This window comes from Aulonocara stuartgranti (genome assembly GCF_965226115.1).
Source record: "Aulonocara stuartgranti genome assembly, chromosome: 11".
NCBI lineage: Eukaryota > Metazoa > Chordata > Actinopteri > Cichliformes > Cichlidae > Aulonocara > Aulonocara stuartgranti.
In genome coordinates, this window is record NC_138947.1 from 14,423,642 (window position 1) to 14,440,847 (window position 17,206).

The 17,206-nt window shown below is 44.0% G+C and overlaps 1 protein-coding gene across 2 annotated transcripts; it reads right to left on the minus strand.

Annotated features, from left to right (window-relative positions):
* Positions 1-7,059: 7,059 nt before the first annotated feature.
* rasip1 (Ras interacting protein 1) lies at positions 7,060-15,406 on the minus strand. 2 transcript variants are annotated; one of them, XM_082552577.1, is made up of 16 exons: positions 15,122-15,406; positions 14,327-14,448; positions 13,630-14,081; positions 13,196-13,456; positions 12,845-13,086; positions 12,601-12,765; positions 11,867-12,071; positions 11,322-11,620; positions 11,055-11,216; positions 10,091-10,131; positions 9,658-9,812; positions 9,396-9,508; positions 8,304-8,598; positions 7,933-8,096; positions 7,704-7,845; positions 7,060-7,601 (listed from the first exon to the last, which is right to left on the minus strand). In XM_082552577.1, the coding sequence occupies exons 2-16, from the start codon at positions 14,446-14,448 to the stop codon at positions 7,423-7,425; spliced, it is 2,997 nt and encodes a 998-aa protein (XP_082408703.1). In that variant the 5' UTR covers positions 15,122-15,406; the 3' UTR covers positions 7,060-7,422. The 2 variants fall into 2 exon arrangements, with proteins under 2 accessions (XP_082408703.1, XP_082408702.1); XM_082552576.1 differs by having other exon boundaries at positions 7,060-7,845.
* Positions 15,407-17,206: the final 1,800 nt, after the last annotated feature.

The following is a 17,206-nucleotide window of genomic DNA, read 5'->3' on the forward strand; positions in this document are numbered from 1 at the left end:
GTCAGGATTGCACCACTTCTGTGGTGAGTTACTACATCTATGTGAAATGTGTACTCAATCAAAGCTGACCACTACTTACCGGCGCGCAGTGCGTCTGCGTCAGTCACACATTCAGCCTGTCGTCGTGTTATTCTACCGAAGCTGAGAGCTGCTGACAAACACACAGGGGAAACTGGGAAGGGTGTAAGTGAATGTGCGGTGGTGGGGGAGCGGGGGGCAGCAGAGGTTGCTGAGACGATGGGGAAAGAGTGAGGGGCGCAAGCAGACAAAAGCAAGAGGACTTGCGTGACGTCACAGTTTACCCTAGAGAGCAACTTTGTCAACGTGACATGACCTTAGTCACACTGGGGGAGGCGGGAGGATGCCCTTTTGCAGACAGATGGACACCTACATACACATTGACACATATGCTTACGTCTGTTCACACCAGCATTTAAAACTATTTATAGGCCACTATCCCCTTTAACCTGACAAGGTCCGGCTGTTTCTCTGAATGCTGACGCATTTCAGGTCCCTTCATCACTTGCCATTCATTAAATTAACGCTCATTACACACTGACAATCGTAAATCAACCTCCCACAACAATGATAGCAGATAACACAACTTATAAGAGAGCACATGGGCAGCTCGTTCTCCTGAACACTTCCTGTGCGTCAGCCATAGAGAGTGTGTAAATTTCATCATAAATGAGAGCAAACACAGGAAAGGAAGTTTCATATCCGCATGTTGTCAATGTTTATGTTTTGAAGCAGAGTACGTAAAGGGATTGGGAGCCGAGGACAACTGGTTTAGAGAGTATATTTGAAAATGTCTGGAAATCAAGAAAGACTTCTCTCCACATTCAGTAGGCTGCGCTTTGACCGCACAGGGAGGGGAGGTGGACCTCAAGTTCACTGAAATGTCAACTTTGGTTTGAAGTGACTTTGACTAAAAGCAGTGCAAACACAGCACAGAAGATACACTGTCGTCCGTCTTAGATTCAAATTTCAGCGGTTGTTGTGTTGCTGTTTGTTTTTCTTCTCTTTTCTTTTTTTGTGTATTCTCCAAGGAACAAAAACATTTACTGTAAATGTTTATTTAAAATGTGAACTGTCTATCCCCCATACTTCTTGGACATGCTATCTTATCTCTGGAATAGTGAGAGTAAGATATGGAAGTAATGTGTTTGCGTGCATTCTTCTTAACCACCCTTATCATTATCTCCAGCTGACAAGTTTGACGGCCATCTTTTCCTTGCACATCTGCACATCCTTGTCACAGCCCCCGGTGTCTCTCGAGTTTTATTTTCTTGACCTTTGTTCATCGTGGGAATGCAAAAAAATAAATAAATAAATAAAAAGCTCAGTTTAGGATGCAGTTTGAGAACCATTTGTTTCATTGAGGTCTATGACTAAGAGGAACGACATGAAAGTTATTCTAATCTCTCTATAATTATTCAGACTGTTTATGTGCACTTTGACCCCCCTGCTGTTTCCAATTACCCATAAACTGCTCTTTCGGGAGACATTTAAATGCCTTGCATGTCTCCTTTTTTTCAATAACATTTTCTGAGTCAAGGACTTAGAAATGAAAGCTATCCAGAATTTTCTATTTTTGGCACAGAGTTCACACACATTGACAGCAGCCCCCCTCCACCACCACTACCCACTGCTTCATTCTTTTTATGTCACCTCCTTCTCCTCATCCTCTTTCTGTTCATCAATCACACTGTCCATCCTCATCAAAAGCAAACCCCTGGATGTATGAATGATGTTAGTTTGCATCAGCGCCTGCCTTGCATTGCTGACACCCTTGCGGCTGGCTGGACCTCCAGCAGTGCCAGGAAGTATGCTAAGAATGCAAGGAATGGCCCAGTGAACGATAAGTAGGAAATTCCCTGCAGTAGACTGGACTAAATGCCCAAAAGCAACCGGGGGCAAGGACATTCATCTGGGATAATAAATGACGATAAAAGGTGGGATTGGAAAAGACGGAAGAAGGAAATCTAGACTGACGTAGGTCTAGGCTATGACTCTAAAACTGTGAACAAAGGCAGTGGCTTTATTAGGAGGCCGAGAGAGAGGATGAAGAAAAGGATGGGGCCATGACACACATAAAGAGACAAGAAAGGGACAGGAGGGGTTGGGATGACTGGATCGAGATAGGTGGGACACTAATAGGGAAAAGAGCAAATTAACAGAGGAAGAGGTGGATTTGAAAAAACAAAGTGGTACCATGGAAAAGAATGACTGAATAAAGATAGCAACTACAAAGACGTAAATCACTCTATCGTTCATTGAAAGGGTGCTGAACGAGATCGAGAGCTGGCTGTGGGGCAGGAAGAGGGCGTTCAGATAGAGGCATGTCACAGGAAAGATAAAGCTCTTTAATCAGCCCTGATTGGGTGACTGTGACTGGGAAGAGGACACACACCTCACAGACCGATTTCTTGCTGGTGAACCCTTCGGTTTGACTGACACCGCCTCTGTATGACTCACTCACCTGACTTTTTCTTGCCATCTCCCACGCAGTGGCATGTGCAGAGGCTTTCAAACATGGTTTAAACAGCGAGCGCAACATTGCCAAACCCTGATCCAGATTAGCCTCCCGTCTGTAGTGACCTACTAAATGCGACTTTACATCAGCTTCTTCTAACGAGCCTACACCCCTTTTGTCTGGCTGCTGTTTTTCTGAACAGCCAGGCGGTAATTGTTTTGAGTTGCCAAATTGCGACTGGAGGGATTAGATTACCTACCACCGGGGTAGTACCCCCCTCCTTGTTTCCCCATTTTCCCCGGATTACATCAGAACAGAAGCACCTTCATTTGTGAGTAAGCACATACCTCACAGATGCACGGGAGGCCAAAAACATGTCAGATGTGTTAGAATACAAAGGAGATAATGGGATATATGAAACAGGGCAGGAAGTGTAAACAGTCCTTCCTGTGTATGTTTTTTTTATTCAACTCAATGGAAAGATAAGAGATGTAGAAGATGGTTGATGGGGATCTAGTTTCTGTTCATGCATGCTAGTGTGTGCCTGTATATGTGCTTCTGCATGTTTGCTTATTGTTCCTATCTGGCCTAAACCCAGTCTTTTCTGTATTCAGATCATAAATAACAACCTAGAAGGAAATGAAACATTAAAAAACTCCCAAGGGTGTCTTATCTTGTATGACATTGATTCATTCCTGTAATATCATGATCATAGCATAGACCTTGGCCAGATATAATAACAAAATTGAGACAGATAAACAATATTCTCAGCCACAATCTGGGCTTTCTCTTTCAAAAGCTATGTATTAATTAATCTTCAAAGTAAGAAGCATTCTTGCTTGACAAAGCAGGTCATTTAAATTGGCAGTCAGAAAATACTTTCCTAGACCAGGTCAACATTGTAAAGCTTAATGGAGACACAGTAAGTAAAGACCAAGATGAGATGAGATGAGAGCCAATACATGAGACTCCATTTGTACTTTATGGTGTGGTTGTGCAGGGTCGGGATTGGATCCAGTGAATGTGGACAGTTATGCTTTTCTCTCGTATGTTTAGTTCAAAACCTCATAAAATGACTCGGTGCGGTTCTCTGGCTTTTCGACCCATCTGAAACAGCTGACACAAGGCTGATAAGTGGGTGTGTGAGTTTTGAGGTGAAGCAGTGAAAGGCTCAGGCAGACAAGGAGGAGTTTTTCTTTTCTTTTTCTCATTAACTCCATTAAAAAGAACCCCTGGGAAGTTTGGACGACTGACAGCTGAGGTGGAGCCTGCGGCAACCAAGCAGGAGGGAGAGTGTTTTCATGTGTTTATGTGTGTGTTTTCCTTCACTCCTGGGACTTATATATATACATACATATATGTGGCTGCAGGTCTGTCTCTCAGGCCCTGAGCTGAGTGTGATGGGGGTTCACTCAGGGGTATAAGACCAGGCCTGGGGACGACCTGTGGAACACCCTCATTATCCTCCAGGCAGCGATGCTTTTGAGGTGTGGTCCCCCCGCCACCCTTCACCCCCAATGTGCCGAATCAGTGGAAGGCAGAAACCCAGAGAGTATCCCTGACACTAATATGGAAAAAAGCCTGTTTGGAGTGAATATAAGGGCAAATATTATTCTTCCTGAGCGTAACCACGGCGAGCACCTCTGACCTGGCAGTGAAAGTGCTGAAACAAAAAGCCCAAAGACTTTTTCTGCTCCATCAAAGCAGCGCTACATAAAATAAACATGGCCATCAGATTACCACGCTGAACACGGGGCCGCGTTAGCCCGCGCCGGCCGCCCTGCCGCCCAACCCCATGGCTCTATGGGAGTTAAGTGTGGGGTCCGCTCAGTCAACACCATGACGCAAAATGGAACAAGCCTCTGACAGAAGCCCCAGGCTGGTGGAATAAGGCCCCTGCCCACAGGCCCCCTGGCCCGGGAGAAACATACTGAATAAGAACGAAAGCGAGAGAGAGAAGCAGGAAAACAGAAGGAAAGAAGAAAGGAGAAGGGAAGAGGTAGATGAGGGCATTTTGGTAAAGAGGAAAACACCACCAATTCCAAATTTGTACCTCTCTCTCAAATTGAACAGCACGTGCATGAAGGCAAAAGCTGCTTGAGAGAACCAGCAGCAGCAGCCTAGGACAGACAGCCGCCAGTGGAGAGAAGGCCGCGGCAGGGCAGGACAGGGCAGGGTAAGATACAGTGGTTGGTGGTGGTGGTTGTAGCTGCCAGAGAGACTGTGAGGCTTACCTGGCTAGTCCTACTAACAGTGGACAGCCTCAGCTCGGTGGATCTGACCTCACAGGGGTTCCTTTATATCACGGCCTATGCCTGTGTGCATTTGTGTGTAGGTGCATGCATGCATGCACCAAAAAAAGAAAGAAGAAGAAGTTTATGTGTTTATGTGAGGAGTTCACGTTTGGGTGATGTAACTAGGAGAAAACAAATCTGTCCCTTGAGCTTTTCTCTTGGCCTTGTAATCACCCCACTGAGGCTCTGCTGTCTGGTTCATCATCAGTCTCCCCATCACCAACCTCAGCTTCAGCCTGTCGTCTGTCTGCGTCTCACAGATGTCCCTCCAAGCATCCCTGACCTTCTCCTCAGTTATCTCAAACCCCACACAGATTCTTACATCCCCCAGTCTGTCTTTTTTGTTGTCTCTGACAGGGACATGCACATTATTCCACTTTCAGCTGACTTCACGCTACAACTACCTTTAGTTTGCACTTGAACCTCACAAGTCTCATTTCTTTGTCCTATATGAGTGATCCAGTAGTCAGCATTTTCTGCCCTTTTTGCCTGACATATGACCTGAAAAACCTTCTTATACTGTAGGTTTTAGGATGACGCAAGGCTCAGGTAAAGTGCTACCAGATCGCAAATAGATACTGACGCTGTGCCATGTTGTAGCTGTTAGCGTTAAGTGTGAGAGCCACAGGCTTTTTCACTCCTGTGTGTACAACAATGAGCACAATCACTGTGGTCCACTGGGCCTCACACCAGCAGCATTGCGTTACCACCCGTGCCTCCCTACTGTTCTCCTTTTCTTTTCATCCTTCCCTCCTTTTCTCCTCTGACTCAGCCGTTTTGTAGGAAACTCCGTCCCTTTGAAGAAGGGAAGTATCTTTCATTACTCGACAGCAGGGAGAGAGAAAGAGATGATAGGGACGGAATAACTGCCCCATTGTCTTCACCCCCTCCATCCATCCACCAATGATAATTGTGTCGGGCTAATTACAGAGAGCTGCAACAACAGGTGTGGGGCTGTGCACCTGGGTAAAGAAGTGTACTTAGTCCTTGTGTGTGTGTCAGACAGAAAAAAAGAAAAAAAAGAAAAGAGTTGTGCGTCTCTGTGTGACTACGCAATTCTGGGAGAAAGTGGGGCTGACATGCACAGTTTGTTAGTGATTGAGATCACAGAAAACCTTGTGTGTGTCACATCCTTACAAAACCTCACTTGTTAGTGATAGTACTCAGACACTGGTCACCGCATTGTATCACAGACTACTGTATTATCACACAATGAGCACGGACCTATACCAGTCTGTCTTCCATCTGTGTTTAATTATAAAGCTACAAACTACATCTGTATGGCATTACTGGAAAGTTTAAATTAGCACACAACGCAGTCTCACTCTCACTCATACGCCACATTGAATTTCAAATGAGAGTGATTACAATCACCTAATTGATGAATTTAACCACAGGGGGCCTCTCCTCATGATTCATAATCTATAACTGGTCTATTTCAGTGGCATGTTTTTCAGTGTCGGCACAGTAAGAAAGCGGGGGAACAGAACCAGTGGCAACAGTAATGATGTAAGCAGGGGTCTCCCACGGGACTGATGTGTTTTTGGAAATTCTTTGGCTTTTTACCGTAAAGGAACTCATCTAAGAAGCTGACCGGAAGAAAGGAAGCCATTTGGATGGACGCCAAAGGAGGAGCGTGATAACTTTCTCTGAGACGTCACAGAGCTTCATACTCAAAATAAAGAAAGTTGGGAACTGTTTTCTAAAGACGTTTGGCTGACCCCGCAGTTAAATTGACTGGATATTGCCAAACTGGAACAGACGCACTTTCAAGTTACTCACTCTCAATGATGATATCACCTGTCTGCTGTCTACTCACGAGAACTTCTTGCTGTTTTGTGCTTAATGAGCTGGACTTTTTCTTCAGGGACCCAGGGGGATCGCACCACATTAATGAAAAAGGAAACCCTACACACCAGGAGTGAAAACTCACTCCTGCTTTTAAGTAACCAGCTTTGGCCTTTACAACAGCTCACCTTGGTAAAGGTAACCTTTGTGTGCGATGATCACAGTCTCATTTGCTCGCTGAGTCATGACCCCTGCGTAAAATGATGCCATTATTACAGGAAATGAGAATGTGCTTTGGATCAGTCGATAATGCAGTTGTACGGTCACCTCCTTAGTCAGGCAGTTCTACCTGCAGACTCATCGGTTAACCTACAAGTGGAGTGAGTCCTGCATCGCCACCTTGTGGAATGTTTCTTTGGTGTAGAAGCAAAGGTGTGTGCCAAGCCCCAGGGGCCCCGCTGTGGGAAACAAGCTTGTCAAAGACCATGCGGAAACTGTAAGTCTTTTAGGCTTGAATTCAGCATTTTATTAAAAACAAGTAGTTTGAAAACATACACGGAAGCCAAGGAAAACAGCCACGTAAAGCACAACACTATGTTACCTAACAGACATGGGGTTTTGCTCCTTGCTTTCAAACAAATCCTATAAAGGCATGACAGAGCTAGTACATTTATTTAGCTAGACAATATCTAAGTGAATAAATGAGATGATATGAAGTGTGAGGAAAACCAACAACCAGCCAATAAAAATACAGAAAGCATGTCCAGTTTGCATTATTTTCTGGTGTCCAGTTTGATGTTTTTGGTGATATCCTTTTTTTTTAACTTCTATGAGACATTAATACAGAGACATATAAGGGCTTCCTCAGAGCCGAGTCCTCTGATTGGCTGGGAGCTCATCCTGGTCGAGTCCCCACAAGAAGGTGCGGAGACGTGTAACTTCTTTTTGTAGCTCAGGGCTTGGGATTGGCTGGGAGAGGTCAAGGCGTGGTGTCTCATTTGGCAGGATAAGAGGAGGATGGTCCAAAAAGCTCTCAAAGATGTCTGAAAAATGAGAAAAGGTTGAGAAACAGTTTACTTGACATATAATGCCACTATTCATTATAGTTATTAAATGTTCAATCATAAGCCCTTTTGATTTATTACCTCCACTGAGTTCAGTGCCTGGCGGAGGGGCCCAGGATGCTGGTGGAGCTCTGCTGGGTCCCAGCTTGTAATGGGTGAGCAGGTGGTGCAACTGAGAAGGACTTAACAAAGCATGTTCTTCCTGTAGACTGGCCCAGGATGACTTGGAGATAAGAAGTTAATGGAGGAGATGTTAGATGGCATTCTAGGAGAGGGCTCAAAGGGCATGTTGTACATGCAGCTGTGTTACCTGGATGAGTCGAGTCTTGGGAATACACAGGAAGTTGACTGTGACTGACAGTTTCTTCATAAACTCTGAGGCGATGTCTCCTAATCCTGCACCCTGTAGCCAGTCCAGAACCAGGTCTAGGTTTGTTCGGATCTGTACTGCTCTGGACCATGAAAACAGTCCGTCTGAAAAGAGGGGGAGAGGATGTTGGAGAAAACAGAAAAAACATTTGAAAAAAGCTAATTTTGTTTGTTTTATCAGGAGTAAAGCAGTGAGTCTTCCTTTTATCCAAAAGGTCACTTTTATCATCTCTAGCTTCAGTTTTTACAAAGTGATACCGTATTTATTGCTGAATTAACCACACAGGATTTCTTTGCCCCGTGCCTTCTCACCTCTCTCCAGCAAAGTATTGAGCAAGGAGGTATTGGTGAAGAAGAAGAGGTAGCCGAAGGTTTGCGAGGTGAGCGGTGGGGAAAGACATGCCTCCCGTGACAGCATCAGGGAACAGCGATACACTTCCACAAGTCCAGCAACCTTGGGCGGCAAGGTGGACACATCATCTACCTCTTCTTCTCCTCCTCTTTTCTCTTCTCCCTCTGCAGCCTGAGCTCCATCCTTCTCTTTCTCCTTCTCCTCGCTGGAAAATGGGTTGGTGTCCAGAAGGGCTGGAAGAAGGGAGTACAGTGTCTTTGTGGACAGAAAGAGAAAAAAAAGTAAGTTCATTTTTATATTAAAAATATTATAAAAATCCGGAAATGATGGATGTTGAATGGACAGTATAAACTGGAATGAATTAAGTGGAAGAAGATGTTAAGATGATTTGTAGCAACACTTGAAGTGATGGCTATCACAATAGTTTGTACAGGTCCAGATCTCTGACCTTGGTGACTTTTCCTCTAGCGCCATCATCAGGTTAAGCTTTTAATCTTGTGCTCATAAGCAAATGCACAACTATACAACACTAATGACACTTCTGTTAAACTCACTTTCACTTTGTGCTAAATCATAGATTGGATCATGCTGGGACTCTTAGTGAAGATGACTAACATGCTAAAAATTACACCATCAACATGCTTGCATCGGCTTTCTGGACATGTTATCCTCTAGTATTGCTATTTCCATGTCAGTATGTTCCAATTCAATACAGGTTTTCCACACAAAGCCAAAAAAGTATGATTTCACAAATGAGTACATCCTAAGTATGGTCTCAGAATGCAATGCACAAAGGGACTGGAGGAGCTGCATGCAGCTGGAGAAAATTAAAATCAATTGTGGGTGGTGGTGAGCTTGTTCCAGAAAGGAACAGTTTTTATGTCTTAAGAAAGTAATTTGTGCTGTCTCTCGGTGAGGTTAAATAGAAGTGGCTATCCGGAGTTACAGTTTAAAAGGGCATGCAACATTACACATAAAATGGTAACGTTGATTTGAAGCCAAAGCACATCGGAGTATGTGGACCGCTGTATCTGGCTTTTTTTCCACTTTACCTTGGTAAGGTGATACACACACTGCTGGAAGGTGTGCATAATGACATCATCCAGCTGTGCCAGAGCTTCTGAGCAGGTGTCCATATCAGCTGTCAAAACTGGATCCCCAGGGGCTTCAAAGAAACAATCATTATGATCAATTCCAGGCTCAGTGTCAGCTTTGATTTCTCTGTTTAGCTTTGCCAAATTCCTGTGCCAGCTTATACGTTTGATCTTCTAAAGGTCCCCCCCCGGCCTTCTGTTGTTTTCCAGTTATTCTCACCTTCAAACTCCCATTCTTTCTCCATCACTTCTACTTTAACCTGGAAGAAGTTGAGGAGCTCCGTGGCATTTGACATCCAGAACATGAGAGGTCGAAGGTCAGATGACAGTTTCTGGACGTTTGGCGTGCTTATCTCTCCTTCTTGCTCTGTTGAACTGGACAACACATTTAAGTAATTCCAAAGTTATGTTTGCTATCAAGTATTGTGAACATTCCCCTGTCAGGTTTGTGTTTGTGCACTAAAAGCAAAACGCTCCATACTGAAGTAAAAATAGACTGAGTTATTATTATCTAGCTATATTCGAGACAATGCTTCCATCATACCACAAAAATTTACCAAAGACATAACAGCACAGGCACAAATGTATCATGAATCACTCAGCTGGAAATCTCTAAACAGAGGAAACATTACGTAGAACATAAATATTCTTACTTTTGCGTGGGATGCTTATCCCCAAATTCCTTAATGTTATCCTGCAAAGATAGTTGGAAACAGAAGAGACGAGACTTAGTGTGGGGGTGGAGGAGGGGGAGTGGAGTCTAGCCCTGCAGCCTGGACAGTTAGAGCAGATTTTCCAGCGGGAGGGAAGTGACATCAGCCCATCCTCACTCCTGCTCACAAGCCAGTAGGCCACAATGAAGGGCATATGTCTGTCTGCTGGTTTTTCTGTCTGACTTAATGTGGCATTCTCAATCTGCCTACCTGAGGTTTATCTGCCAGACTTGTTTAAGTATGGTCACGACCATACTGTCATTAAATATAAAAAACTTAACATTTGTTCCATAGATGAGCCACTCTCTGACTTCCTCCAACATATTATTAATTCACACGTCACAGATATGATTATATATGTTGTATTTTTTTAATTACACAAGCAGCATGACCCTTTGGAAAGCAATGTCTCCCAGTTGGTCCATTAATTTTGTCCAAGTTATCTTAACAGCTGGTGAATTGATGGCCTTGAGCTTTGGTCTAGAGACTCATGGTTCCCAGTGGATGAATCCTTCTGAATTTGCTGATCCTTTGAATGTTTTATTGACACTAAGACGGAAAATGGAAAGACTGGAACGATAAATTGAATTCAGGTGCGCAAAGTAGGTTTGAAATAGTAATAAGTAATTTATTTCAGTGGGCAACAGATATAAAAGAATACACCAACATGAATCATCTTGCACCCTCTTTTCACTGGGAGGCTGAGATTGTTGTGTTTTAGTGACATATTTTGACACCCATCTCCTGACTTTTTATGTAATGCCATTTAAAGTTTTAATTTTGTCCAATACTTTGGTTTATGACCAGCAAATGCTAAATTGAGGATTGCAAAAACAAGATGTGAACAAGTAACAATACCAAACATGACATCAAGCTATTGTTTTTGTTTGTTTGTGTTACTTACCCACACAATTTCTTTTATTAGATTGGCTGACTTGAGCAATATCTGTGGTAGGAGAGCAGGGTCCAGGTGTTTGGAGGCATGATCTATCATGATTGACAGGAGATAAGCAGGAGCTAAAGGCCCGCCTCCAGAGTCTGGAGAGGAATTTCTGGAGATGATCTCCTATGAGAAAAGTAAAGGATCAACACATATATGTATAAATAAAAGTTTATTTCGACTAGATAACTACAGTCAGACTATAAGAAGTCTGCTATTTTCCCTTCTTACCTGTAACAAGGAATCGGCGTGACGAGAATGGAATTTCAACACGGCCTCAGTGGAGCCCAGGTACTGCCTCAGAGCTTCCTGTCTGTCCACCAACCCTGAAGGGCAGCAGGTGGTGGAGGCATCAGTCTGCCATGGCAAGGTCAGTGCCAGCGGTGGAGGCGGAGTCACACGAGGGTCACGATACAAGAAAAGAAAGTGGTTCCCCAGACCAATCACATCGCCCGGCTTTAGGACCGTCTCCCTGTAAAGGGCCACTCCATTGTGTGTAACTGCACCTCCTCTGAAAGGTCGCATCAGGGCTGGGATAAAATTCATAAAATATTATTGAGTTTAAATTTACCCACCAGTTTATGACAGTCATGTCAAGGTAAATTATTCCCTGTGAACTAGCATTTGACAAAAATGGAGAGGAAGAATCCTCTTTTAACAGGAATAACATTGAGAACAATGATGTCCTACTTTGGATGAACAATCTACCTTCTCTAGTTTTGTATTTTCTGCAAGAGAGTGCAGCAAGATTCTAACGATGATCTGTGCCGGTGTACCTTGTCCAGTGGGTGTCTCTGGAACAGCGGAGTCTCTCCGGACTAGTAAGTGTCTAGCCAAAAGGTCAGGAGCAGACAGGAACGTGTCCACCTTCAGCGGCCTCTTCCCCTTCCTCTCTCTTTCTCTATCCTTCTCTCTCTCCCTTATTGTGGGTTTCCTTCCAAACACATGCATATGTCCCGACATGATGTACAAAACAAAATCCTACACAAAACACACAGTGGATCAGTGAGTCAGGGAGGTCTGTTATCTTTTAAGTGTTATGGTTTATATCAATCTTCTATCAGATGTTAAGCCAAACAGAAGGCAGTCGATAAGGAATGAAGTGTGTCACAGTTTGTTACAATGGAGACCTGTGTGAGGTCATTGTGTGAGATGAAGTGATGTACACAGGGGGGTTTTGTGCATTTGATGGATACATTTTCTGGCATTGTGCTGCTCAGAGGCTGTTTTGTGCTGGGTGGTGAATGGGAGAAGCGTGTAGAGGGATGGAAACCCTGATGGTATGTGGCGATTACAGACATGCAGGTATGATGTAATGCACAGGGTGCGTGCACGCGTGTGCACAACTCCACTACAGCCATGCCTGCGCTTTTGCTAATGCGCACATGAGAGCGCATGTCAACGAGTACGTTGCTGTTTATGTGTGTTTATGTGTTTACATGATGTACGTGTGCGTGGGTGTTGTTTGCGAGAATTTGTATGGGCGATACCATCTGTCAGCATGTCTTGCCTTGCTCTGATCGTAACCCTGCAGCAACAGGAAGTAAGGCCGGTCTGTAGGTGGAAGGATCAGACTTTGTGACATCACTTCCAGGTCACAGCTGGAATAATCCTTCTCATCCTCTGCCGGCTGGTTTGTCCATCCAACCTTCCCTTCAGCTTTCGACGCCCTGATCTGCAGAAATGGTTTATGATGGTTAGAAGACCGAACGTGTGGTCAGTTCAGCTTCTACTTACTGCAGCCTTCTCTTTACCTCTCCTGGCTGTGGGTTGATCATGCTCACAATGTTCTTCCTGTCATGCACCCCTGCGCTGTTGTTAGGCCGGTTTCCAGAACCGCGGGGGTCGTTGCTGACGTGATTGCCTTGGCGACGTCGCAGACTGAGGTTCATGTCGCTGATGCTCCTCCTCAGCTCTGTGTTCCTTCCACGGTGACCCCGTTCGCCCTCCTCTGCTCCGCCACCTGATGACATCCTGCTCCGCCGCCAGCGCACACCTGTTGCCCAGACAACCCAAGTATCAATCAGCTTTGCCCTGTGCTGTGCATAAATGGTCAATTTTTTCTTTTCTTGCCACTGTACCTATCTGCTGCATCTCATACGTACCTTGGTAGTTCTCTCCCTCCCTCTCACGCTCCTTCTCCCTCTCTAACTCTTCTCTCTCATAGTCTTCCTTCCTTTGGATTTCAAAGCGCCGCTCAAATCCATCCTTAGGCCGCCACATGTCCACTAACAACAAAGGACATTCCCACGGGGCAACGCTTCTCCGGCACTCTGTCTCCCATTTGATAGCTCCATCTGGCTGCTGGATGGGCTTTCCAATGACATCACACAATAGGAAGTCTTCAGGGCTGTGTTTCTGGAGAACTAGAAAGTAATGGAGGAAAGGGGGAATGAGGGGGAGGGTAATTATTTTTCCATAACACTGCTATTTATGTTTATATAAAGTCATTCCCAATTGGTAAAAAATTTTTAAGCAAACAATTCCTAGTCATGGATCGCAGCAGAGGTCCAAATGAGCCAAAATTTCCCTTTCATACCTGCGTCATCTGTCTCCTCCCGCTCTCTTTCAGTGTAGCGAGTGATGACCTGGGCAATGAGTTGCCTAGCTGTGGAGTGTATGTTGGCCAGCAGGGAGCGATAATTGGCTCCACTGGAGAGTGCATCTCCATAGATTTTGATCAGGCCTGGGGCAGAGGAAGAAGCAGGGGGCAAGTAGTGGTGGGAGGAGGGGGCTGCCGAATGAGCCCAAACTTCTCTCTCCTTCTCTCCCACTGCCCGGTCCCGGTCACTGTTGGAACGCCCCCGTAAGAAGAGATGGGAAAGGCGCTTAGCACGGGACTGGGGTGCAGCAGGCCGCGGCCTGAGGAAGGCCGGGGAAGGAGATGGGGATGGGGTAGGGGAAGCCAGCGAGGGGGTGGAGTTAGAAAGGGAAGAGGAAGGAGCAGAGGGGGCCTCGTGGAGAGAGGCTGCGTCAGAGCTGGTAGTCGACCTGGAAACAACAGAGGAGGGAAGACAGATGGAGGAGAGAGGAAGCAGAAAGGAAGGGACAAGTCAGCTGTGAGTTATGACTGACAAACAACAAGGACTAAAATAAATGGAAGACATGAATACAAATGACAGTGGAAGTGAGATAAGATAAGATCAATACACAAACTAATTCTACATGCAGGACACAAGTTGGAACAAAACTAAAGATTAATTTAAAAAAAGCGAATTAAAGAAGTTTAGACCAACTTGACAGAGAGCGCGCTGGGCCAACGACCACCAAGCTTTGCAAAGTGTTTCCTGGGGGAGTTGATCCACAAACCCACTGGGAAATGGAGTTTTCTGAATCGAGGACTGCCAGATCCCTCCATCTGACCGAGAAGAATTCAGATATTAAAGGGCAATTCTCTCTAAAATCAACTTAATAACTCATCTTTTTATAAGATATATAAACATTAGGTTTCCCTTAATAATATTTCTCTGCACCATACCAAAGGCTGTGTGTCACCAGTGCCAGGATATAAACAATATAACAATAGAATGATGTCAACCTTCAAAAATATCAACAGGATACCTACAGCAGGTTGTCAACATGGTAAAAACAAATGAAAAGACATTAGCCCTCCCTACAGCCCCTGAAAATCCCAGTGTGTTTTCCTATCCTCAAACAGGAAGTGTGTTTTGTAGGACTCAGGTCCAGCTGTCGCAGTGACAGGGAAAAACCCACTCCAAAGGTCACTGCCTGTCCAATTCTCTGTAACACTTCTATTTAACCTACCATCACAATTTAGGATAACATGTTTTCTTTTAGCTACGATTAGAATTTTGAGATAAAGGCTAGTACTATGTTGAAAATGAGTTCCTTTTTAAAGTTGTTCCCTCAGACACGCCATTTCTCGACATGCGTCCACACCTAAAATCTGTTATTGGTATTCTAGGCAGAAAGGCCTCCTCTCCTAGAAAACCATGTTGGGATATTTTCACAGAATTCTAAATACTACAAGAAAGAAATTACTCAAATTATTTGGTTTTGAACAAACTTACCCACAGTTACTTCAAATCCTTTTTATAGTGTGTTTTGATTATCCTTTGCCACCAAAATGCCAATGCGCAGCTCAAAGTACCCTAAAAAATGTGCGCTTGTCCTTCTCCTCAGGATGAAAATCCATTTTCTAAAGGCCTTGGCTCCTTAAAAATGGACAAAGGTATCTTTAATTCTAATAATTCTTTTTTCTTCTGTTAAAGAAAATGCCCCTTTACATTAGTTTTTTACTCTAAGTGGCTGCTACCTCCCTCTCTGGCTCTCGGGCGCTCTGGGTCTATAGATAGAGAAACCAACCCATTGTTCTAAGTGACAGAATTTCCTTCCTTTGCTTTGGACAACACCTATATCCTGACTGAGTGAGAAAGAGAGGCAGAGATTGGTAGAAGTGAGAGAACGGTAAATTTACACACACAAACACACACATGGGTGTTTGGCACCCTGTTGGGAATATAATATACTGTATTGTACTCTGCACAAAACAATCTCGATATCTATCTTTTTGCCCATCTGAGTTAAATGAAAATGTCACAGAATAAAGCTAAATTATATGAAAAAGCCTTAATGGGTTTAAAAGACTATTTTTGATTTAAACCAGGTACTGTGACGTGATTTATGATGAGAAAGACTATCACAGTGCTCAACAAAATGCAAGGAAGTTTGAAGTTTTGCTGAAAAGAGGATGAAGGAAATGCACACAGTGAGACAGGAAGCTAGAGCGAGACACCTGTGATCTTTGACCTGGTCTTCAACAGGAAGATGTTGATGGAAAGAGAAACTGTCACAGTCATCATAAAGGGCTAATAAAGTTTGTCCCATTACAAAGACTCCTCCACCATTTCCAAGTTCTTACCATGACTAAAAGAGAAAATAATATATTACTTATGATTAAATGTTAAATTTCCTGTTATTGTCACTACCAGTGAAGTGATATGAAAATTTCGTATTGTTTGCGAAACAGAGGAGTACTGTATGTATTACCTATGCTCACCGGTCACTTCATTAGGCACACCTGTCCAACTGCTTGTTAGTGCATGTGGTGCTGATGTTCAAACTGAGCATCAGAATGAGGAAGAAAATGTGAAAAGGGTGTTAAATGATTTTAAATATTTCAGAAGGTGTTGATTTGCTGGGATTTTCCCACACAACCATCTCTAGGGTTTACAGAAAATGGTCCAAAAAAAGAGAAAATATCCAGTGAGCAGTAGCTCTCTGGGTGAACATCCTTTGCTGCCTTCTTGTCAGAGGTCGAAAGAAAATGGCCAGAATGCTTTGAGCTGATAGGAAGGCACTAGTAACTCAAATAACCCCCTTTCTCAACCAAGATATGCAGAAAAGCATCTCTGAAAGCACAACATGTCAACCTTGAAGCAGAAGAGCCACAGCAACAAATCACCACAACACGTGCTACTCCTGTCAGATAAGAACAGGAAACTGAGGCTACAGTTTACAACAAAATTAGAACATAAAAGATTGGAAAAATATTGTTTGGTCTGATAAGTCTCAATTTCTTCTCCGACATTCATGGTAAAATCAGAATTTGGTGTAAACAACATGAAAGAACACCTTGTATCAATCGTTCATGCTGCTGCTGTTGCAATATGGCAGATGTTTTCTTGGGACACGTTAGACCTTTTAGTACCAACTGATCATCATTTAAACGCCGTGTCCATGTCTATCCTATTAAGACGCCAGTCTACCCATCTTCTGATGGATGCTTCAAGCAGGATAACACACCTTGGTCAAATCATCACAAAGGTCAAATCATCTCAAACTGGCTTCTTGAACATGGCAATGAGTTCAAGTGTACTCAGATGCCCTCCACAGTCACCAGATCTCAAATAGAGCACCTTTGTGATGTGGTGGAACAGGAGATTCACATCACCTACGTGCAGCTGACAAATCTGCAGGATCTGTGTGATGCTGTCATCACGATGTGGACCAGACTCTCTGAGGAATTTTTCCAGCACCTTGTTGAATCAAAGGGAGCCCAACCCTAGCAACATATAAGTAGTGAAGTATTTAGTGGGTATATATGCAAGATATCTAAGAGCAACCAAAACATTAAAAGAAGAAGATGTCACCAA

Excerpts from the sequence above, each read along its gene's own strand:
- rasip1 (XM_082552576.1), bottom strand. The coding sequence starts at position 14,448 with ATGGAGGGATCTGGCAGTCCTCGATTCAGAAAACTCCATTTCCCAGTG. Across the intron at positions 14,082-14,326 it reads CCCAGCGCGCTCTCTGTCAA|GTCGACTACCAGCTCTGACG; the intron begins GTTGGTCTAAAC and ends TGTTGTTTCCAG. Across the intron at positions 10,132-11,054 it reads TAATAAAAGAAATTGTGTGG|GATAACATTAAGGAATTTGG; the intron begins GTAAGTAACACA and ends CTATCTTTGCAG.